Genomic DNA, 25,086 nt, shown 5'->3' with positions numbered 1-25,086 from the left:
ATTTGGAGGTAAATAGGAAGAGGAAACAGATGCATAAAGGTTGTCTGCCTTTGATGCCATTTTTCTGAGCCGTGGATAGTCAAGATCAGCGAGCTGATCTTCTATAGTAGGATAACAGGCCTGTGGATATTCAGGTTTTGGTTTTGGCTCCGGGTATAAAATAGAATTTATAAATTTTACAGAACTTTTGAAATCTCAAAGGTTGATCGGTTCAAACTGCAAGTTATCTTAGATACGGCTGCAACATCATATTGTGCCAGTATAAAAGACCTTCCGAAAGGTGTATATGAGGAATTAAATTACCAGGTTCATTTCAGTGGTGTAAATTCGACGACACAATCTGGTATGAGGATAAAAGATGAAAAAATGTTTATTTCTGAAAATAATTTTAGAATTCATCTAATTTATTGTATGTAAACGGAGGTCAGAGATGGTATTCAGATGCTCTTATGTTGCAACTTCATCAGGAGCATGTAAGGTGGCATACAGATTGAAAGGAACATGGTAATATTTTACAAAGAAGTAACACATGTTCCAACAACAACAGATGTAGAAATCATAGCAAAACAAATACCTGAGCTTGATATGGACTATGATTTTTATACTGAATTGCAACTTGAATTTTTCTATTCAAAAGTTACTAATGATAATCCGTTTGTTAAAAGGTCCAGTTCAATTTTTAAAAGATTACTAAATAACAGGTGCATTGGTGACAACCCGCAAAAGTATTGAGCCAAAAATCAAGTGACGTGTAAAATTGAAATCATTAATTTTGATTTGACAATTCAGGATAAATCACTGAAACACGTCACATCAGCCATGCAAGACCAGTTTAAAAGACATATTGACAGCCCGATGGAGCTCAAAATGATAAGGCCTAGTAAGAGTAGACATCGAACTATGGCTATTATCGTCAACTCAGGTACATCAATCGATCCCAAAACTGGTAAAGAAATATGAGGGAAAGAAATACTAGTATTTAATTATCGGTCCTTAAAGGATAATACGCACAAGGACCAGTACTCATTACTTGGTATAAATACTTTGTTAAAAAGAATTAGTAGAAGCCAAATATATTCAAAATTTAATTTGAAAAGCGGTTTCCACCAGGCAGCAATGCATCCTGAGTCCATTGAATGGACTGCATTTGTTGCGCCCACTGGGCTTTATGAGTGGTTTGTTATGTCATTCGGGCTAAAGCATGTGTCCGCAATTTTTCATGTCCGCAATTTTTCAAAGAAAAATAGATTTTTATTTCAGGGATTGTACAGAATTCTTAGCTGTATATATTGATGACATCATTATTTTTAGTGAAAGAAAATCTGACCACAGGAAATATTTGAAGAAATTCCTTACTATTGTTGAAGCTGAAGGACTGGTTCTCTCCCACGAAGATGAAAATAGCAGTATCTCAAATTGAATTTCTCGGAGCAATTATCAGAAAAAGGAAAATCAAGCTACAACCTCACATCATATGAAAAATTGCAGATTTTCAAGATGAAAAATTAAAGGAAAAACAAGGCATGTGTTCTTGGTTAGAAATTTTAAATTAAGCAAGAAATTATATTCCTAATCTTGAAACTTTATTAGGTTTGTTTTATCAGAAGACTTCTCCTCATAGAGATAAAAGATTAAAGGACCACGACTGGAAGCTTATTAGGAAGATAAAGGATCTTGTTCAAAAGCTGCCCCAATTAGAGATTCCCCATTTAAATGCATATATAATTCTTTAAACAGATAGATGCATGGAAGCATGGGGAGGGATATGCAAATGGAAATTAGCTAAAAATTATCCAAAATCTTCTGAAAGGATTTGTACATACACTAACGACAAATTTCCAATTTTAAAATCAACTATTGATGGTGAAATTTACGCGTGCATGGAATTTTTAAATGTCTTGAAAATACATTATCTTGATTAATCAGAAATTACTCTGAGAATTGATTGTCAAGCTATTATAGCCTCTTACAATAAAATCGCGCAGAATAAACCATCTAGGGTTAGATGGTTAGCTTTTACAGATTTCATCAATGGCTTGGGAATAATAGTTCATTTCGAACACATTGATGGAAAGAATAATATTCTGGCTGACTCACTTTCAAGGTTAACTTTTATTATTGTGCAGGCTTTGAAGAGAAAGTTAACTCATTATTTTCAAATATTAAAGAATGGACGCCAGAAGCAATAGAGGAAAAGCTATTGCACGAGGAAAAAGCAAGGAGGAATATAGCGAGGTGGCATCAAATAACTATCAATGGATGCGGAAAGGAACAAGTGATAGAAGACCTTGGATTTCCAAGGAACAAATCAAAAAGTCAAAACATGCAGTGACCTCCACTGGGAACTATTGTGGGATACATTTGATTTCCCAATCTCAAGCGACGCCCATGACAAGTTGTGAGGAGCCGCTAGACGAATGGAATCAAAACAAGTACAATGAGTTCTCGAGGAACTACGAATCCTTCAATGTATATATGAAAATAAAACAAAATATTGCCACGCTAAGGCAACAAAAGACAACGCATGGGGAGACATCGCACCAACAGTACGAGCAATGAAGAAGAGGCTCAGAAGCCTAATTGGTGTGGTGATGGAAGTTACTGGACAAGGATTGGAAAATAGTGTCTAGTGTATTGTATTGTATTGTATTTGGAGTCTGTATTTTGGAATACTTACTTCTCTGAGTAGAGCGTATGGTGGGCCCTACCCACTATCTGTAATAATGCTGGAGGGAATCTCTTTTCCAGCAAATGGATTGAATAATTGTACGAAAAGCATTTGCTTTTAATAGTGGTCGGTTAGTGGCCGCATAATGGAGTCTGATGCGTTGGAAAGCATCTACTTTCCGACGTAGTTATGCATTATTGAAATCAGTGGGCTACTTTCTGCCCACGGTTTTGATTATTTGGTGGGCTGAAACCAAGTGGTTTTCCCTCACCTCATATCTATAAATAGAGTGTTTGTATAGAGTTGCAGACAGTCTGGTCGAGTACCAATATTCTTTGTTCTCCCCTATTTTCTCTTCTCGTCTTTCTCCCTTACCGTTTTTCTCTATCATTTCGAGAATCACAAATCATGACTCCTGTCATATTTCCCAATCACCAAAAAACCAATCTCACAAAATCTTTTCCAAGCCACAGAAAAACTATAGGATACACGTACCCAAATTTCCTCCTAAATTTTCAAAACTTCTCGATCTAAAAGCTTAAAGCAATCTCATGTTTAAAAGGATGTTTCAAGAAAGAATCTAACAATTCAAAGGCAAATTCAAGAGAAAAAAATGAGAGAAACAGCAGGAAAAAGAGCCACATCTAGTTCCTTAATGGAGTAAATCCCTTTATAATTGTTGGAATCAAAGAAGAACTTTCTGTAGTAGTTACATTATACACCAGTCACCTCTCCCCTTTCAATATCCTTACATATCCAAAACCACCCCTTTCCACCAAATTTTAAAAAATAAACTAAAATAATTCAAGGCCTTACCATTAACCCAGCTTTAACCCTGACCCTGTTAACTAAACTTTACATTCAATCCTCAACCCTTCCACCATAGTAGTCAACTATCAAATTTCAAGGCTCCAATATACTGGCTTCCAAATGATTCTATAATTAACTTACTTAATGGTCCAACAAAAGAATATCAAAGTGATAGTTTATAATGATTTTTCTATCACTAGAAATTGTGCGTTAACTATTATAACCACTACATAGATCAATATGAGAAATCATATTCTACATAAAATGGGATCAAGAAAGATATGCCAAATTTTGAATGGAAAAAAGATAATAAATGAATCAAATTAGACAACAAGCAATTATCGTGCATATGAATTAAGTTTGTCATATAATTACGTGTATGATCATAGCTCTTTTATCTTTATCAATGTGTCAATTACAATGAGTGAAATTACAAAAAAATTATATTATAATGGCTACTATTACAATGGGTCTCATGATTGCAATAAGCGATTTACAAGTGCATGTCAATCATTTTGATCATAATTAGTCTCATAAGTACTATAATCATGTTAGGGATACATTAATTTTGAAGCAAAAGATCATTATCAAAATTCCTAACATAAAGAGTAAGAATACCAATATCAATATAGATTGGCCAACGACCATACAGATGATTATTATATTCATCCTCAATCCAAAACCAATTTGTCATAATGATAGACTATAAATGAACTAAGTTGTCAAACGTCAAAATTTACCAAATCCAAAAGTTCAATCATCTAAATCAACTCCAACAAGTCAAATGTTGTCAAAGATCTATTTAATTCTTGTGTTGGTTGGGTATTTGAGAAATTGCATTGTGATAACCACATTTCTACAAATGAACTTAATGATGATAATCACCTATCACTTGGCACTAATTGATCAAGCAAAAACTTCAGGTTATGCTCAAATTATTAACGAGAATAAATCTAAGATACCTTCTATCACTATTATTATTTACAAGTACATTGAGATGAAGTAATATATTGATCCACAAATTTACAGGTTATTCATATATGATTTTTCTTTAAATAGATAATTTATTCCGTAAGTTCCAAAACCACCATATGTTTCCTCATCAACAAGAATACTAGTTGATTTCATGTTACCATAGTTACCATCACCACGCAACAATGGGATTCTCAATCATAGTATTGATCTCAGAACACTTTATGATGCATAGAGATAAATGAGTCTAAAGTCTATATATGTTATTCTTATATTTATGCAACACCTGATAAAGCTTTACAAGATACTCATGAACTAGTTCTGCCACCAACAACTCTATGGAAACCAAACTTCCAAAAATTGTTATAAATGACGTTCCATGCTTGTGATTGTGCTATTCAATTATAAATTGAATTTGAATCAGGAGTGTCCTTATTCTCCTCTTTTCTCTCTTCTTTGTCTTCTCTTTTCTTTAACTTGTGATTTCTTCTCTCCTGATAATCATAAATCCCAAGGCTCCTTGTCATATTTCACTCCGCTCAATCCTCCACCAGGATAATGGGTTCTCCTAAAATTAAAATTCCTCCTATCCTCTCTCTACAATTCTCTCTGCAAGCCTTAATAAATCGATCGAACCCTTTCAAAAGGATAGATAGAAAACAAAACCTAGCAATTTAGAAAGCAAATTTAAGAAGAGAAAGTGGAAAAAAAGATGCATCAACAAGGTCTTCATCAAGATGATTGAAGCACACAGCCTACCCCTAAATTGCAAAGAAGTTAATTTTATGGTACAAACACATGATCACAAAGTCACAAATAAGACAAATCAAATCACTGCTCTATATCTGCCCTCTACTAGTAAAAAATAAAATAAAATAATGCATTCTCATGTCATCATTATTATTTTCATGATTAGCCTCATCTTTATTGTCCCTATTCTCTATTTATTCCTAACCAAGTATTACATAAGTTGTTAAATTTATCTCACGTAAATCTCTTTACCCAAGTTCTATCCATGTCACCTCTAGCCCTAGTCATTTCATTCATAATCCTTCAACTAGAAAATTATTTTATTATTATTTTTACTAATATTGCATTTTGCATTGCTAAAACAAAAAAGTTACAAAAGAATGTAGAGAGCTATGCCCCTTGGGCATTGACAAAAAGAAAACCTATCATGCTCTATAATGACATGTAGAGTACAAGAATTCTCCACCCAAGCAAATGAAAAACTGTCTTGTCGGGCATAATGGGCACAAAAATGAGCAGGCTGGTTACATGCCCTAGGTACACATTGAATTGTCTAAACACAGTAAGAAAAGCTAAATCAGGACTGAATTCAGGTTGAATGCTCCATGTATGCATGTCCATGCACTGGTTGAGGAAGTTAATAACATTGTAGTTCCCAGTGTTGCCATTTTTTTCAGCCGCAGAAATACATTCATTCGTTTCATCTCTAATTATCACACCAAGCCCTGCCAAATATGATTGAAGAAAGGTCCTATCGAACATTAAATTTATTTATCCTTATTGTTGGAGTAATTTCTATCCTTCAATGAAAGGGTTCAAACTGATCAGGTTGGTTATGATAAAATGATCGCTAGCTCTACCTGAGAACTATCCCAGCATTGCCATTTTTTTTTTTTAATTTGTAACAATATATTCACCTATTTTACCTCTATTTATCACGCCAAGTCCTGCCAAATATGATTAAGGAAAGGCCCTTTCTAAGCTTAAATTTATTTATCCTTATTGTTGGAATATTTTCCATCCTTCAATTTAAGGGTTCAAACCACATAATTTTAATTTACGCCACTATATTTTCAATATATAATACTTCAAACATATTTCTAATATAATTATTTCTTAATCATCAAATCCCAATTTCACCACGTATCCTACTTAATTTTTTATTTTTACCACATAACTTGATCGTTATTGACTTCTTCATCACATAAAAATATAGATTCAAGTAATATAACATGACTAAATGTAGCAAGGTATTATTTGGTTGATGCTTACAAACCCTAACACTAAACCCTAAACTTGATCAAATGCCTTCTCAAAGCCAATAAAATATATAAGGGGTAATTTGGTTACAAGTAAGTGAAATTTAAAGGATTATTTTCCTATGTTTAGAAATAATAAATACAACAACATCAAGCCTTTATACCACTAAGTGGGGTCAGCTACATGAATCATTTTTCTCATCGAGTCCTATAAAGTTTTATTTTTATTTAATTCTAATAAATTAAGATCGTTTTTTAGACAATATGCCCAAGTCTTTCTAGGTCTACCTCTGCCTTCATTAACATAATTCGAATCTAAAACACCTATTCTCCTAACCAGATCATCAGATGGTCGACGTTTAATGTGACCAAACCATCTAAGACGACTCTCTCTAATATTGTGCTCCACAAGAGCTAAACCAACCCTATCACGGATATATTCATTTCACATTTTGTCTCTAAATGTAAAGCCACTCATCCACCTATGCAATCGCATCTCAACAAACTTTACTTAATTTTATGTTTCTCTTTTAAAGGCCAACATTTCGTGCCATGGAGCATTGCAGATCGCACCACTAAAAATTAAAAATTTTAAAAATAAAAATAAAGTAACAAGGGTATGGAGATAAAGGGGATGGAGGCGGACATATGACAACAGCGGAGATGAGGTGCAATGGTGGGAATGAAACGTGTGGTGAGGAAGGGTTGTGGTGGCAATTTTGTAAGACTTCAAAGACAGGTGTATGACACTTCAAGAGACAAACATTTGGCATAGGCTTCACATAAGGCACAAAGACGAGGCAGAGGTAGCTTGGCATGGCATTCGAAGGCGGTTTTAGAAGATTCAACACACGGTGTGGGTGTTGATTGGCTTCAAATGAGGTAGCAAGATTAGGAATGAGGCTTTAAAAACAAGGAAGTTCACGCAATTAAAGTATCATGTGAATCACACGATTTCAGTGTATTCTAAATTTGCTCACTTTCAATAAATTTCAAGTACAATTTAAATACACTAGGTAGGATATTCCAAATTCCTCCAAAGATTACTTTGCTTTTCGTTTATTTCCAGTCAAACATTAAAAATCTCAAAAAACCAAATACAAAATAAACATAATACTTAAAGCCAAACAAACCCATAACAATACTTTTCTTCTCTTTATACTTTTCCACCACTTACATTAGCACAGACTTCATCTCTAAAATAGATATTCCCAACATAAAACCAAATTCATTCCTCAAAACTGACATAAATTTTTTAATTCTATGCTCCATTACCCTCTCTTATAACTTCATTGTGCATGCTAAATAATTTCAAAGAAATACATTTAATAACATATAAACTGATTGAAAAATAATTAGTAAAAAAAATACTAAGCAATTGGCTTCACCAAAAGACAGGCTAAGAACTTTGATCTCTTAGATTCCACACTACCTAATAAGTGATATCAGAGCTTATTGTTCAACTAGGATCAACTGACTCATGAAGTTGGTCGTTTCCATGGATTTTGGCATCTTTATTATTGTTGAACAAAGTTTAAAAGTGGGTGACACTCATATTATATTATACTTAGTGATAAAAAACTGTTGTTTAAGTGAAAGTGATAAGTAATGCAAAGAGTTGTCATACAACGAAGATACTATTCAGCACACTAAAGTGTTCAATTTAGTCCCACATTTGAATGTTGAAAATATGATAGTAAAAAAAAATAGAGTTGAAACTCGCCATAAGTTTAAGCTTTTATGTTGAAAATGAGCATGACAATTGATGCACCTAGTCTAACTTCAATCTCACTTGGGTTCCAAACTCCCAAACAGTATGAAGCATAATTTTAATTTCTATAATTGTCCAATCTAAAAATAATTTTTTTATTGTTAAATATTAGAGACAAAAAAATATTTTCTCTAATAAATTTACATCGTATTAGTCTTCAGATTTTTCATTTGAAGATTTGTGAACCACTTGAAACTACCCAAAACTAAAGTAGCAAGAAATATCTTGTCAAGAAAAGCTTTAATTTCATGGATCTTCAAAGTTAACTCTGCTTCACTTTTTGCATTATTCTATAGCATACCTCATCATGTATTCATCATCACATAAAAAAAATTCTTTCATAAAACTGCTCATTTAGCATATTCTCAAATAGTATTTTCATATGTGACGAGAGACTTATTATCTTTACTTTTGTTGCATCTAACTTAGGCTCTAAATCTCTTCAATCCTGACATAGCAATTTTGTAATTTCTTTATCCTTCTTTAATATCTAGCTTATTATAAAAATCAGCAAAGATTTGACTTTGCTTAATACGCCTTTCCCTTTTTGCAAGATTCAATCTTTTTTGAATCACTATAAACCTCAATAACATTCATTTTTTTTCATCCAAAAAACACATTTATTTACCTTTGTAATCTTATTTACTTCCTCACTTTATACAATGCAATTCTTACCTCTCTTTGAATTTCTATTGAAATCTTACTTGTTCGATCCACCATCTTATCCAAATAAATTTTGCCTCACTTAAATTCCAATTGGCTCAATTAGAATTTCAATTTATTTTATTAGCAGGCTATATTATGCACCCCTACGTTTGATAATTTCTTTCATAACTCTACAATATAAATCTATAACTGCTACTGGATGTTCTGTGGCCAAACATCCCCTAACAAACACCTTGCAAATTTAAACTTTAGTCGAGTAAAAATTGATGGCACCACACAAGTTTAACTTCGAACAATAACCATGTCCATGAATATTAGGGGGAATTAATTCTCTAACAGTTCAATTTATTTTGCTACTTTATTCTGTTATTTTTTATTTGAAATTAAGGAAAATGTTATTTGAGATGCTAGAATGCCAAATATTAAAAATATATATGATATCGGGGGTTAACCAAACATGAAAAACCAATGAAAAATACATTTTATTGCTGAAGTCAAATATGAAATTATACCAAAAAAGTGTAAACTCTGAAATTGCAACAAAGACAACACACAACACCAAATTTGGGCGGATCTAGGGTGGAGGTGGTGCCGGCTAGAGATTTGGACGGTAGCAGGGTGGTGGAAAGAGGTGGTTGACAAGTTGGAAACAAAAAGACGGGTGTTTTCCTGGGTCCGGACAGCAGGCTGGCAGCAGGACGGAAGCAAGGAGGAAGGCGTGAGATGGCTGGGAAGGTTGGGTCAGTGCTGGAGGGCAGCGGGCTGCAGAAAAATAGCAGCTTAGCAAGCAAGAATAGCAAGGTAGGGGCAGACCAGGGTGATGGCAGCAAAGGTGGAGTGGTGAGCTGAAGGAAGCCGGTGCGGGAAAGGGAGAGGGAAAGGTATCATAAGGACAAACAACACTTTGGGAATGAGATACAGTTGGAGCACCACTCGCAACCCTTGTATACAATGCTAGAACAGAAAAGAGAGACACTGATGGCTGTCTCAAAACAAACAGAGCAAAAACTGAAAACTTAAATAAGACAAAAGCAAAATATGTATGCCCAAGATAACTAGGAGTGGCCCCACTCTTTTGGGTGGCAATTCCCTGGCTTGGAGGACCAGCCGGCTCCTCAAAAACCTGGACCAATTCAGTTCAGATACGTCACGGGCACCCCGCACCCCAGGCAAACTCTCACATCAATTCTCAGGATTGGGGGAGCTTTGACCTCATTCGTCGGAACTTCTTCTCCTCATAGTATGAACATAGGTCGATCATGTTATAGGTAGCGAAATTTTTGTAATCTTCTGAGGTTTAAGGGTCTTCGACTGCGTCTCTAGAAGCACCTGGATCCCACTGTCGGATGCATTGTCTCATGAAACGCCTAAAAAAGTTACCTAATTGTGCATAACCATCTCTATCAGTCCAACCATCTATGGATACTTTGCTAAACAAAACTGGAACTTTGTGTCAAGTTTACTCTGGAGAGTCCTCCAAAAGTAGCTCAGAGTTAGCTCATCCATCTCTGATGTGAATATAGATTGAACCTCCCCTAAAGTGGTTGCCCTAGCGGTATCTGTCGGTCAGGATATCCCGAAACTCTCTCTATAGTGGCTGCCCCATATCAGATATCAACTCAACTGTCTCACTATCTTCAAATATTACCAAAATTGATCTCTTTGGTGCCCTCTGCTGGCAACAGCACATATAACCTCAGACTCCGTAGAATGTAAGAGAACTATGTTCTTTTTTCTTTTGTGAATAAGTGCTCTTGAACACATTAGGTTGAGTTCTGCGATCAAACTGTCACGATATCCCCAACAAAATGTGACAAAGATCCATGGGCACAATATAACACTACTTCTAATCCTGTAGCTAGTCCCCAATAAAAAACTCTACGTGGCATCTCTTATCAATGCTAATCTTATTCCTCTTCTACAATCAAATCAATGAATATAATTGGGAATGTCTCTGAGTAGTGAGACTCAACTCATTCATCATCTGTGTAGACGTCACATTCTTACTACTACCTCCATCGAATATAAGATTGCACATTTTTTCCTTCACAGTGAAATGGGTATGAAAGATATTGTGACAAAGTCACAGCTGTTCTCTCGCAGCCTCAATCTAAAGGACCCATCGAACCACAAGCGCCTCACCCTCATCAACTAAAAACTGGTACCCTTGCACCTCCTCACTATCTTATATATATCCAATACCACTATCAATTTCTACTACTGCTTCTGCTCAGTGAAAGAGAGACCTAGGTCAGTAGGTCAATTGGACACGATGTGTCAAAATCCATGACATCTAAAACACTTCATTGTGGGTACTATATTGGGTGTACTATTTCTCTCAGACTTCTTCTCACTATGATTAACTATCATTTTTCTGGGAAGTTTTCACACCTTTTAGAAGTGTACTCCTACCAGTGCCTACTAAGTGCGACTGTATAAATGAAGACGAGGCCCTGATCTGCTTCTGTTGTTTCTCCACATTCAGGATCAATGTCTGAACATCACTCAATGACTAGTAAGATTGTAGCTAAATGACATGGCTGATGGCTGACTTCAAGCCTCTCAAATATCTGGCTATGTTGTTCTCCTCTGGCTCCCTTAGCTCACATTTCAGCATGAGATACTCAAAATCCGCTGTGAACTCCTCTACTAAAAACTCCCCTTAATGTAAGTAATGTAGTCTCAAGAACATATCCTAGCAGTAGTGGAGGCAGATAGTTCCTCTGCATCTCGTTCATCTTCTCCCATGTGGTGATCATGTTCCTACCTTCTCTCTACCTCAACTCTTCAGGTTTTCCCATCACAGAGAGACTCTTCTTCAATTTTATGATAGCAAACTACACTCTGCCTCACTAGCTTCTCCAATGTGGTGATCTTGCTCCTACCTTCTGTCTGTCTCACCCTCTCAACCGGCACCTCCTTGTACTAAAAAAATCTTCTCAACAATCTGTAACCACCAAATGAAGTCATTCGGATTCATTCTCGCGAAATTTTGTGAGTCTACCTTCACTCCCATGTCTCTCTATCCTCCAAAAGTAGCTCTATCCCCCTTCCTCCTCTGATACTAAATCTCAAACTGACGTGGCCTATCCTCCTCTTCACTGGAATCATCCCTATGAAAGGTGTTCAAGTTTTCCTCCCTCTCCTCTTTGAATCTCGCTATCACGATCGATGATAATCTCTACAAGGGCCCCTTCGTCAATTGTAGTAAACCTTTGCTAAAGTTGGTAGATTTCTCGTTGCATCTCTTCCATGGTGAGTTACTAAACGGCTTCTGACACTTGTCCCCTCGGTGGAAGAGGGTGTATGTGGCTAATTTAGGGTGAAAAAAGAAAAGTTTGGGTGTCAAATTTGAAAAATCAGCAGGGGGAATGGTTTTTGGATATAGTTTGGGTTAGGTATAAGTGGATTTTGGTAACCCTAAGATAAAACAATGATTAAGCTAGCTCTAATACCAAATGATACTGGGGGCTACCAAATATCAATAGAAAATATATATTATTGTTGAAATCAAATATGAAATTACAACATAGCAAGTGGAACTCTGAAATTGTAACGAAAACAACAAACAACACTAAACTTGGGCGGATGCAGGGTCGAGGTAGTGTCGGCTAGGGTTTTGGATGGTAGCGGAGTGATGGAAAGAGGCGGTTGACAAGTTCGAAACAGGAAGGTGACAGCTTTCTAGAGGTCGGGCAGCAGGCCAGCAAGAACAACCGTGATAGGAGACGGATCTGGGTAACGACAACAAAGAAGAAGATGTGGGATGGCGGGAAGGTTGGGTCAATGTTGGAAGGCGGTGAGCTGCAGAAAAACATCAGCTTGGCAAGCAGGAACAAAAAGGTAGGGGTGGATCAGGGTGATGGCAGCCAAGGTGGAGCAACGAGGTGAAGGAAGCTGGTGTGAGAAAGGGATGGAGAAGGATATTGAAAGGATAAACACCACATCGAAAACAAGATGCGGCCGGAGCACCACTCGAAACCCTTGCTATAAGGGAAAAGGGAGACGCTGACAGTTGTCCCGAAATAAACACAGCAAAAACTGAAAAACCTAAAAACAACAAAAGCAAAATATATATGTCATAGATAACTAGGAGTGGCTCCACACCCTTGGATGAAAATTCCTTAACTTGGAGGGCCGGTCGGCTCCTCAGAAACCTGGACCAATTTGGTTCAGGTGCACCCCAATCGCCCTAACAAGATGCTCGCATCAATGTCTATTTCTTTTTCCTATATTTCTTGTTTTATATATTTCCTTCATGTTTATATATTTCTTATATTTATGTCTTTCCTATTTTATATATTTCCTTTGTTCGGAGTAATGTAATATGTACTTATACCTCCCATTTCATATCAATAAGATTATTCCCAAATTCTAAATGGCATCAAAGGTATAGATCTAGCCCTAGTTGTCGTTGGGACATCACCATAGTTGTCGGAACTTCCTGCAAGCCTCCTACAGTTTTTTTTAGCCGTCGACACCCTTCTTCCTACAAGCCCTCCCGTTGATCGATCCCTTCCCTTCCCTGCAAGGTTCAACCGTTGGCTTCCCTGCTGGCTCTCCCATCGTTGTTTCCCTCTAAGCTTCTGCTGCTAAACCCTCCAGTATGAGTTTCCAGCCACTGAGCCCTCCCACCAGTTGGCTAACTCTCCTGTCAGCAGGGCCTACCTTCTAGTCAGTTTGTCCTTGTTATCCTTCCAAAACCACCACCAGCAGGGCCTACCTACCCATGGGTTTTTCCAACCACCTGTAGGGCCTCTATCACTAGTCTTCCTAGCTGAATTTCCTGCATCCGATTTCCTTCTATGTCTCAGCATCCAAACCTCACCATTGGCTCAATTGGAATCATGGCAGACTCCTCCACTACCTAGCTTCCTTACGATGGTATACTTGAGTCCACCAAGGATCGACACCGACCGTAATGCCTCCGCAAACCGGAGTATCTAAAAATCACATGAACCTCCTGATCACCGCCCATAAACTCAACGGCTCTAATTTTTCTCATGGTCTCAAGTTGACATTGTTTGTCAAAGGTCAAGGTAAATTTGGCAATCTCACAGGTATAATTCATAAACCCCCAAAGACTGACCTGACGTATGTAGCGTGGGAAGTGGAGAATTAATCAGCCATGGTAATGTCATGGTTGCTTAACATGAGACGTCAATTGGTCGTTCGTACCTGTTTCTTCCTTCTGTTAATGCCCTCTGAACTACCGTTTGCGATACTTACTCAAACGTAAGCAATTCTGGCCAACTCTATCAGATTACTAAGATTCGCGATGCGAAACAGGGATCAAGAACGATGACACAGTACTACAATGACTTGGTTTTCTTATTGACGGAATGTGATCTCTACTACGACTACACTTGGGACTATCCTGCAGATCTTTCTCTCTTCCAAAAAATTATGGAAAATAATCATGTGTTTCAATTCCCGACTGGCCTAAACAACGATCTCGATGAAGTCCGACGATGTATTCTTGATCGTGATCTCCTTCCTTCAACTCGGGCAACATTCACCGAGATTCGCAGCGAAGAAAGCCTGAGACTTGTCATGCTCGGCACCTCCACTACTTAAGCCAAACCTTCAGCCTTGTTCTTCAATAGTATTCAACACTCTGCCACGCCCAAACACATGTAATTTTTGTCACAAACTCTACCATACTCGTGACAAGTGTTGGAAGCTCTACAGGAAACCAACAAATAAATCTTCGGCCAAATCATCCTCTGCTAAAGAACTCTACAACCTCAGAATCCATGACCGTGCATCCGACCACCACTCAGACCATCCCTGAATCACCAGACTCCATCAACGTCAGATGAAATATTTAATTAAGTTGCTTGGATCTACTCAGTTCTACTCTAGCCCATTGACTTCCCATGTTCATCAAGGTAACATTTTTATGGCACTCACTGTTTTTGTTTCTTCTAGTTTGTGGATCATTGATTCAGGTGTCACGGACCACATTATCGAGTGTTCACAATTCTTTTCTATATATTCTCTATACTCTGGGAGTGATACTATTAAAATTGTCAACAACTCCTGTAGTTCCATTGCGGCCAAAAGGTCTATTGTTTTAACAGTTGATCTGACTCTGGGATCCATGTTACATGTTCTTTTAATAAAGTCTAACCTCTTCTCAGTCAATAATTTGACATTTGATCTTGATTGTGTTGTTCATTGTTCTCCTGATGTTTGTCTTTCAGAATCGTCGTTCGGGGAGAATGATTGAAACCGCTAAGTGATTAGTCAAGTAGCACTCCTTCCAATAAAAAGGTATATTAATGGTGCGAACACTCAATCTCATACTTGTAATTTTTTTCCAATCCATTGAATGTCCAATTATGTTGTTACACTGTCGTTTAGGTCATCCCATTTTTCATTAAAAGAATTGTAACCTTTGATGTTTACTAATAAGAATTTATCCAGTTCTAAATGTGAGATTTTTCATTTAAATAAACTACAACGTGTACCATATCCACCCTACCCTTACACTCCTTTTGCACCTTTCCACTAATTCATAGTGAGTTATGGGGACCCTCTCAAACTTCAAGCTACAACAATAAATGGTGGTTTCTTACCTTGATTGATGATCACATACGGATGATTTGGGTCTATATATTAAATGAAAATTTTGAAGTAGCGGTCATGTTCAAAAATTTTCACTCCTTCATTTTAACCCAATTCAAAACCTCTATTCAAGTCCTTCGGACTGACAATGACCATGAATTTTTTTAATACTTGATTAGGAGAATTCTTGATAAATAAGGGAATCTTCCATCATAGCTCTGTACAAATACTCTTCAACAAAATAAAGTAGTTGAAAAGAAAAAACGACACATTGAAGTTGCTCATTTTATTATATTTTAATCTAATATTTCAAAAAAAAAAGTTGCAATAACGTCGTTTTTAACGCCACATATCTCATCAATAGGGTCCCCGCAAAAATCCACAAAAATCCACATATCACATATCACATCAATAGGGTCCAATATTTTGGGGTCTTGATATTGTGTTTTCCTACCAATCGGTTCTCCATATTAGACCCCAAAATATTGGGGTGCAGGGTCTTTGTTCGAAACACAACCCCAACTTGTAGTAAAATTGATCTCTGGTCAATCAAATGTGTCTTCCTCGGATATTCAGCCACTCTAAAAAGTTATTGATATATTGATCCTACCACCAATAAACTCTATATGAGTTTCGATGTCTCTTTTTTTCGAAAGTATCCCCTACTTCCATAACACTGCCTCAAGCGAGGGGGAACTAGATTTTGTAGACATTGTTCCTTTTCCGACTCTGTTGGATATTCCACCCACTCCTACATCCATTGTATTTGAGGAACCTTTTGTCCCACTGGATTTGCACCACCAGACCAACATCTCATTCATCCACTCTACGTGTCAACACTCGACGTACCAAACCCTCGGTTGAAACTTGTCCAATGCCCCCTATTCTTGAACCTGCTGACTCGCTACTAGTCTTGATATCCGCTCTGAGTGACATCCTCGGAGCGCACTCTCTCAACTTGTGGGGATTCCTCTTGCTCTAACTAAGGAGGTGAATTCTACGAGCAATGTACGCAATCAGACATGTTTTATTTGTCCCATGACAAAATATGTCTAATTTCATAGTCTATCACTGACATACAAAGCCTTTGACACTTCCTTGACGGATGTTGTCTTTTGTCCACTATTGAGGTAGCATTGGAGGATCCTTCCTAGAAGGCGACAGTAATGGATGTTGTCATTCATCCACTATTGAGGTAGCATTGGAGAACCCTTCCTAGAAGGCGACAGTAATTGATAAGATGAATGCACTTCAGTGAAATCAAAAGCGGGATGTTGTTGATCTTCCTTGAGGAAAGAAAGTAGTGGGTTGCCGGAGGATTTTCAGCACTAAATTTAACTTCAATGGATTCTTTGAACGCAACAAAGCACGATTGGTCGCCAAAGGTTATTCACAAACCTATGAAGTTGACTTTGAGGAGACTTTTGCTCCGGTAGCTAAACTGAACAACATTCAGGTTCTGTTATCGCTTGTTGTGAGCCTGGATTGACCCTTACTCCAACTGGATGTCAAGAATGATTTCCTTAAAGACGATCTTGCAGATGAGGTGTTTATGCCTCTCTCACTGAGCTTCGACTCAACCTCTTCCTGTGGACAAGTGTGTCAACCGCGAAAGTCAATTTATGGATTGAAACAATCCTCCGAGCCTGGTTCAACAAGTTTACACAAGTTGTTGTGGGCCATAATTTCTCTCAGGCCCAATCTAATCACACGATGTTCTTCCGCCACTCATCCGAAGACCGAATTGCAATCCTCATCGTCTATGTCGATGATATTGTACTCACAAGTGATGATCGTCCAGCCTTGGAATCTCTCAAAAGCTTCTTGGCCGCATCATTTGAGATGGACTTGGATTCTCTCTGGTATTTCCTAAGTATGGAAGTAGCTGTCCTCTCATGAATTAATCTTTCCCAGCGCAAATATGTGACAGATTTACTGACAGATACAAAGCTACTTCTTTGCAAACCGGTAGTTGTTCCAATAGATCCCAACGTGAAGTTGGCAGATGTTCCCAATGCAGTTCCGGTGAACAAGACACAACCAACGTCTAGTGAGAAAACTCATTTACCTAGCCCATACGCGCCCAGACATTTGCAACGTTGATGGTATTATCAGTCAGTTTATGCATGATCCCTATGAGCACCATCTCACCCATGTACATCAGATCCTCCGCCATTTGAAAGGCACATAGGGCTCAAGTTTGTTGTTTTCACGTCACACCTCTCGTTCTGTTACAGTTTATATGGACACTGATTGGGTCGGGTCCTTCTATGATTGTCGATCTACCTCGAATTATTGCTCCTTCGTGTGGGGAAACCTTATCACAGGGAAAAGTAAAAAAAATAATTTGTGGTTGCCCATAGCAATGTTGAAGCAGAGTTTCGGTTTGTCCCTAGGAGTATGTGAAGTCCTCTGGTTGTGCATCATGACCATTATGTCGGTCTTCATTCCTCTGTAGTTGTTTTGTGACAATAAAACCGTCATCAACATTGCCCATAATCCGGTTCAAAATGATTGCACAAAACACGTGGAGATTGGCCAACATTTTATCAAGAAGCTTGATTCAGGGATAATTTGTGTTCCATTTGTCATTTCCATCGGCTAACTAGCAGATATTCTCACGAAGAATTTTCCTTGATCGTTGTTTGACGAGTTCAAATCGAAGTTGAACATAACTGAGACCTATGATTCAACTTGATGGGGAGTGTCAGAAGTTATTAGCATTGATTTATTTATTTTTCCTATATTTCCTGTTATATATATTTCCATCCTTTCTTTTGTATTTCATTCCTATTTTATATCTTTATTTTGTTATGAGTCATGCAATATGTTCTTATACCTCCCCTTTTATATCAATATGATCATCATGCTCTATTACCAAATTATATAAATATATATAATATGAGCTTAATTTGACTGTTCTTTATTTTCTTATCTTCTCATTATGGGTAATACTTGTAAATATTATAAAATATATTATAAGTAAAAAAGAATTGAAGTTGCCATTCTTCTACCTTAAAAAATGCTTCGTGGCAACCCCCCTTATCCTTAGTTTGGCGACCTTAAATATCCCTCTTTAGTGAGAGGCTTAATACTTGTTATTTTTACTTTATTTGTGTGATTTTTTTCTTTCTTTCTTTCATCTAGACCCGCATCTTAAGTGATCTAGAGCTTCTCTTTAAGCTCCCACATTTGTACACCAAGTTGTTAACAAATTAACTAAGCCGCGCAAAATTAATTAAACTCAATCAACTGACTTTAGTTCCATTCTCCACATCAAAACATCAACATATCCACCCTACACAACTCCAAATTATTATTCCTAACAACCTTAGTTTTCCAAAGAACATTTACAGCTATCATATCTTGGCAAATAAGCCCCTTTTATGCTCCACATAAAAATAGCCACCTAACAATTAGCCCAAATCTCATTATTCCCTAGTAGATCCTAGTTGCATTTGAATTTCAACCTGATAAAACCCTTTCAAACCCCAAATCACTTTCATTAGGATCCCTGCATCCCCTCACAGCAAATCAAAATAATCACTATCAAATTTCACCTCAAACACCACCATATACATTGCATCATTTAGTATTAAAGCTCTTGGAGTCAAACTTGAAGAAGAGTTATTGGTGCATTAAGGAAGCCTTTGGATAAAGGATCAAGCCTACATCTTTTAAGGTTCTAATGTGTTGGTCAAGTGCTTAATGGCAACAAAGTATATCTTTTTTTTCCCCCTTTGGCTGTTACCAGGAATTAGTAGCTTTATCTTCAAGCTTAAATATAAGATTATTCTAGTTTTGTTGGTTAACAAATATAATAAATTTGCATATAGTTCAAATATTACACCACTTGCATGCCAAACCTAAACCTAAGAGTGAGCTTATGATCTCCTAAAATTACTTGAGCTTCTATTACAAGTTGAGAGTTATGCTTCCAACTTTTCGTAACCTAAATGTGATAATTTAGCCAAGGAACATAATTTATTATTGCCTATGAATTTATTGTATTTCACTTATAAGATTATTTTAGTAATAACCTTTTTTTTAATTATTTGTGAAAGTTTCTTGCTCGCCAAAGTTCAAAAAGAAAAAATTCTTTATCATTTAATTTTGCCTACATTACATCCACTATTTAATCATCAAACCTCCTAAACGAACGTCTCCTCCAGGTCAACATGAAACCAGTACTAGAATGTTGAACGATCGTACTAATATACATTGCATGCATATGAGAATAGCACGATTAAAGGGGCATATGATTATTGTCACGACAAATTTAGATAGAATAAGCTTACAAGTTGCTATCACATCACAATCACAACTTCTCGCATCTCCCCAATCTCTTATGCCCAATCATTGTAAGCACTGAAAATCTTCTACTATTCTTCTTCGATCGTTGCCTTTCTAGATTTCAATTTTTTCCCGCTCTCCCCTACCGCCTTCCTGATTTGCTAAACCACCGCCTCAACGCTCTATAAGAGTGTGCCAAGGGCATCACCTCCTCCTCCTCTCCCTCCTCCCTCTCTCTCAATTTCACCCAAAACCATCAGCCTTGTGGCCGAACCCACGTGATACAGTCGTGGTTAGAGCTAGTTGAGAAGGGAGCGATGGGGCCGTAGGCGTGCAGCTACCACCAAAACTTCTTCCTCCTTTGGTCTGCTCCTACCGAAAACCATTGAAAAAGGTAACTCTCGTCTTTCTCCCTTCTTCCCACTATCCTTAAGCGCACTTCAACTTCTCTAAATCCTGCAAGACCATCTTCCAAGGAGGTTTGCTATATCCTGGATTTAAAGCTAACTCAAAGAGAAACAGGAAAAAGCTGTAGGATTTGAAGATGTCACTTTTACTGGTTTTTAAGTGTTACGTGTGTAAATCCCCCTAAATTTTTAGAAATTAGAATCCTCACAAACAAAATAAGAAAATAAAATAAAATATTATTTTAATTATGTTAGTTAAAGCCAAAAGTAATCAGGTTCATAAATTCTTACTTTTAAAAATATTATAACATTAATTTAATGACAATAATAATGATAAAAATAAATGATGATTAGGTTGCACTAAATTTAGTGAATGAATAAGTTTAACTGCATAATTATTTATATTGTGTTTTTTCTAAATGATGTAGCATCGCTAGTTGAATTGGCAAATTTGTAAAAGTATGGTGTTTGCCACCTCGAAGTAAGAAACTACTTATTATTAGAGGATAAACATACACTTCCAAGTAAGGGGCGTTAATCCTTGTCATTTGTAATAGATCCATAGTTATTTTATAGGATTTTCAGTTATATCATTGCTACTTCAATTATAATTTTGTACTTGCCATGGGCCTCAATTATTGTTCATGATGATATCACTAATTGTCTTAATTTATTGCTGTAAAATTTCCTGTATAGTTGAGTTAATTCTACAATTATGATATTTTTTTTCCTAGACTTGTATGAATTTACATCTGTCATATCACAAGCCTACATGAAATAGCATATTTCTTATATATTATACAAGTGAAAATTTTGGTATGTTTGTGTGCGATGACATGTAAGTTTATGGAACCCTTTTTGATATTGGCTGACGAGCCCACAGGATGACGACTCTACGGAATGTAAAATTTAATCATTATTAGAACCTTTTTATGAAAATTAGACCAAACAGAAAACTAGGTAAGACAAATGCAATCCTCAAACTACTCTTGAATATGATATGTATTAGAAAATAATTGTTCAGTTTAACAATGATCACATTGAAGCCAAAACTGTATAGGTTTAATGATGCAACCAATCAGTAAGGATATACTCATTAATAAAAAAAAAATGATAAACTAAGCAAGCAGTGAAAGTCAAACTTGTTTAAACTTAATGATGCATATTCTTGGGAAAAAAAAAATTAGAAAATGGGAGATCTCCTAGCCCTTGATTCGCAGTAAACAAACAACTCCGTAAATTAATGTAATAAAAAAAAAACATTACATTCACGATTTTCACGAGAAAGTTGCATGAGTTACAAAAGGAAGCATTTCAAGAAGAGTCACCTTATCCTGCTAGGTTATCCGTAGCGTATGTGAAGTAATGACCAACTGCAAGAATATTATAAATCTATGAAATTGACAGCTAAGGTTATTTCTACATGGTCCATGAGATAATAATTTTTCACCCTCACCCGTAGTTTGATACCTATACAAATGTGGAGTTTACCTTGGAAAGAGGTTTAAACATTCTACATAAAAAAAATTGACTAAAATTAATGTGAGCTTTAACAACATAGTTTAAATGTTTGATATTTCAAGGAAATGTGCAATACAGTGACCAAAAAAACTACTTCAGAAGACAGCAAATCAATAGAAGAGATTATGTTGAACTTTCAAATCAGAAGTACTGATGTTTGAGACTCTATTTGTTCTGCATTCAGCTGATATTCTCCAAAATACACATTTATGAGAATGACTCTTCGAAATAGGAACAGGCATTGGCATTGGAATGTCATAGTTGGAAAACTAAAAAGTCAATGTTGTGGCCACTTAATCGAAGATGTTCTACCAATCACAAGTTAGATGGGATAAATCCAATGATGATGAAGATTATTGTAGAGATGTTCTAAAACATCAGCCTTAAATTTTCAGATATCTTCAAGAACAATGTTCAAAACTCTGATGACTTAAATGATGGACAAGTTAACCATCTGTAAATCAAATGGTTAAAACTCCAATAAAAGATAGGGGCGCTTATTTACATACCTCACAATTCTTATGTATTTACAATCTAACACTCAAACTTTCATATTTACATACATAGCACTCAAATTTTTAATATCAAATTAAAAATACCACTATTGCCTACTTTTTAAAAGTGAAAAAGACATTTTCATGCATGGGTTCATCACACCAAAGAGTTGTGCATGTAAATATGGAATTTTACGTGTTAGATATGTAAATACATGAGAATTGTGTGGTATGTATGTAAATTTTCCTAAAAGATATGGTTAAACCAACCAAAGAATAATTGTCATCCCCTGGAGATCTATCAATGAAAGAAGTCCATTGACGATCCTTCAGAACTGGATCCTTGTAGCATAACTCATTGCATGCTTCAAGACCTACAAACCAAACACAGGAGAACATGAATGATCAAGAAGGAAATCAGATTTTTAAGTGAGACTGGCTTAACAATATGAAACCTGAATAGTAAACCTGTATTCCGAGTTGAATTTCACCTTCAAGCTAAAAAATTCTTATTTTCCAATTTCTCATCACCTATGTTCGCAACAACCATCCGTACAAATGTGCCAGAGTGCAATGGCAGAACTTAACTTGCATACAAATGAAATTTTGAAAAAATTTAATTCATCAAAATTTATTTGAAGATTTACCTACATATCCTTCAATTCCTATGAATTTTTCATATCTAACATATACTTCAAATTTTACATACATACCACCCTATAAAGAAGCAGGTAGCATCCTGCGATGAGAAAAAAATAGTACAACACCGAGAAAAGATCCTTACATTCATCCCAGGAGTCCCCATCAGCACTGCATCCCTTCTTACAGAAGATTCTCCCTGCAATGGCCTAGTAAAGATTAATTTAAGCATTTAAAAGTATAAAGCGAGCAGAGAAAGTCGAAATCTAATCCTGCTTGAACCAAAGGCAAGTTAAATTTCCAGTTTGTTTCATAAAATTGTCAGCAAAGTCGCAGATAATAAATGGCCGAAAAGTTCAATGGAACAAAGGGAATGGTCTATCATTCCTCTCCCTTTGGATATGTCAATCCTGCGTCATGATTTCAAGCAAACTTGAACTTCGTCACTATCATTCAATAAATAACAAAAAAAAGTATGATGAATCTACAAGAAGCCAAACAGATTCGAGGCATTTCAAATCAAAGAGAAATAGAAATACATGAGATTTTTACAAGGAGTCTAGACTCAGATGGAAAAAGAATGAGGCCAAGGAGACTAACGAACAAGGAATCATAAAGACGCCTGCGTATTTCTTAGTGCAGCAGTTGCCGCACGGTTGAGTCCAGTCCTTCGGAAGCATAGTTCTGTCTCTTTCTCTCCTACGTTTTCGCCGAATCAGAATTTCCTCATCCACGCCCTTCCTTGCCCTGAGCAGAGGCGAAACAAGTGAGAAATGAGAAACGCGAAGATGAGGATGAAGAAGACCGGGGCATCAAGCTTGGACTGCGGGAAGCCAAAATAAAATTACTGAAATTTACATACATAGCACTCAATTTTTGTGCATTTACTTTTTACTTATCTCATATTTAAATTTCAATTTTAATTTTTACACTGTAAAAACCTAACTTATATATGAAAAGATGAATTACATTTCTCATTTTCATACATAAGAAAAAATACATTATGTGTAAAAATTAAAATTTAGTTGTGAGACAAGTAAATGCACAAGAATTGGGTGATGTATGTAAATTCCTCATAAAAATAAGGGTTTTTACATATTGAGCACACACTTTTCGTATTTATATATTTTACACTTTAACTTTAATATTACTTATTTCACAAATAAAATGTACGATTACAAATCCGTAAAGCTTTCATAGTCTAGCTGCCCAAAAACTCTCTCCTTCGCCACTCTCCTAGTTTCATCTTATCTTTGTCCTTTCTCACTCTTCTGGTTTCACCCAATAGCATTGTCAAGAAATAAGCACAATTAGAGCTAGTTCGGAAGGCAATGTTGGGATTGCAGAAGACGAGTCCTCTGAAACTTTCATCTTTCTCTTCCTTCTGTTTGCTTCTACCAGAGACCATTGAAAAAGGTACTTTCGTCCGCTTTTACAGAAGTGCATCAGTACTCCTGAGATAATATTTTTTTTTCCATTGAGAGAGGCAAACCATGTCTTTCTCCCCTTCATCAACCCCTTCACAAGCTTTTGATTCCCTTAATTTTGTAAATCTCTGATACATGAGTTAACCATAATGAAAACGGACATACAACTTCTAACGAAACTATGGAAAAACAAAATACAACACAAAGTCAAACTAGAGCTTAGGTCAAGGTGGTGATTGGTTCAGTGATTGAAAGTGGGAAGCTTGGTTGTATGAGGGGGTGAGGAAAGGTGGCAGTGGGGCAGCAGCTGAGAGTAAGTGAAAGTGTGTTGCGATAGGGAAGATGATGGAGAAGGGGTTTCCTGTAGTGGGAGACAGCAGGTAGGCAATGGCTTTTAGTTGGAAGGTTAGGTGGTGGGGGAGCTAGATGTTGTGGGACTAAAAGCAATCACAAGAAAGCCATCACAGAGTGATGGCTGATTAGCGGCGAGAAGTTACAGATGGAATGAATGGTAGGACGATTGGGAGATGAGAGGTTGTGGTGGATGCATGAAGAGCAAATTAGACTTGTGCTTGGGATGGTTGCAGCAATGACAATGGCGACAACATCGGTGGGAAGGTTGTGGAGGTGAAAAAGTCGATGATGAACACCATCTCAGAGTGAGATACAATCGAAGCACCATGTATCCTCATATACAGCCATAGAAATGCAAGAAGGAATGCTAATGAATGTCCAAATAGAAATAGCACCACATCTAAAACTAAAATAAAGAAAGCAACATATAAATAGCAGTAAATAAATGAGTTGGGGGGGGTGGGGGGGGGGTTTTTTGGGGGGTT

The 25,086-nt window shown here is 36.6% G+C and overlaps 1 protein-coding gene across 2 annotated transcripts in view; it reads right to left on the bottom strand.

Annotated features, from left to right (window-relative positions):
- Nucleotides 1-23,662, bottom strand: part of LOC110020733 — a 43,797-nt gene extending 20,135 nt beyond the window's left edge. For both annotated transcript variants that reach the window (XM_020718927.1, XM_020718926.1), the window contains exons 1-3: nucleotides 23,425-23,662; nucleotides 22,966-23,019; nucleotides 22,452-22,555 (exon numbers count right to left, since the gene is read on the bottom strand). In XM_020718927.1, coding sequence (XP_020574586.1) covers nucleotides 22,452-22,555; nucleotides 22,966-23,019; nucleotides 23,425-23,500 — 234 coding nt within the window. In that variant the 5' untranslated portion in view covers nucleotides 23,501-23,662. The remainder of the gene's footprint in view (nucleotides 1-22,451; nucleotides 22,556-22,965; nucleotides 23,020-23,424) is intronic.
- Between the last annotated feature and the right edge of the window lie 1,424 nt (nucleotides 23,663-25,086).

The sequence above is a fragment of the Phalaenopsis equestris genome, unplaced genomic scaffold (genome assembly GCF_001263595.1).
Source record: "Phalaenopsis equestris unplaced genomic scaffold, ASM126359v1 Scaffold000107, whole genome shotgun sequence".
Classification (NCBI taxonomy): Eukaryota; Viridiplantae; Streptophyta; class Magnoliopsida; order Asparagales; family Orchidaceae; genus Phalaenopsis; species Phalaenopsis equestris.
This window is presented reverse-complemented; position numbering and strand designations above follow the sequence as displayed.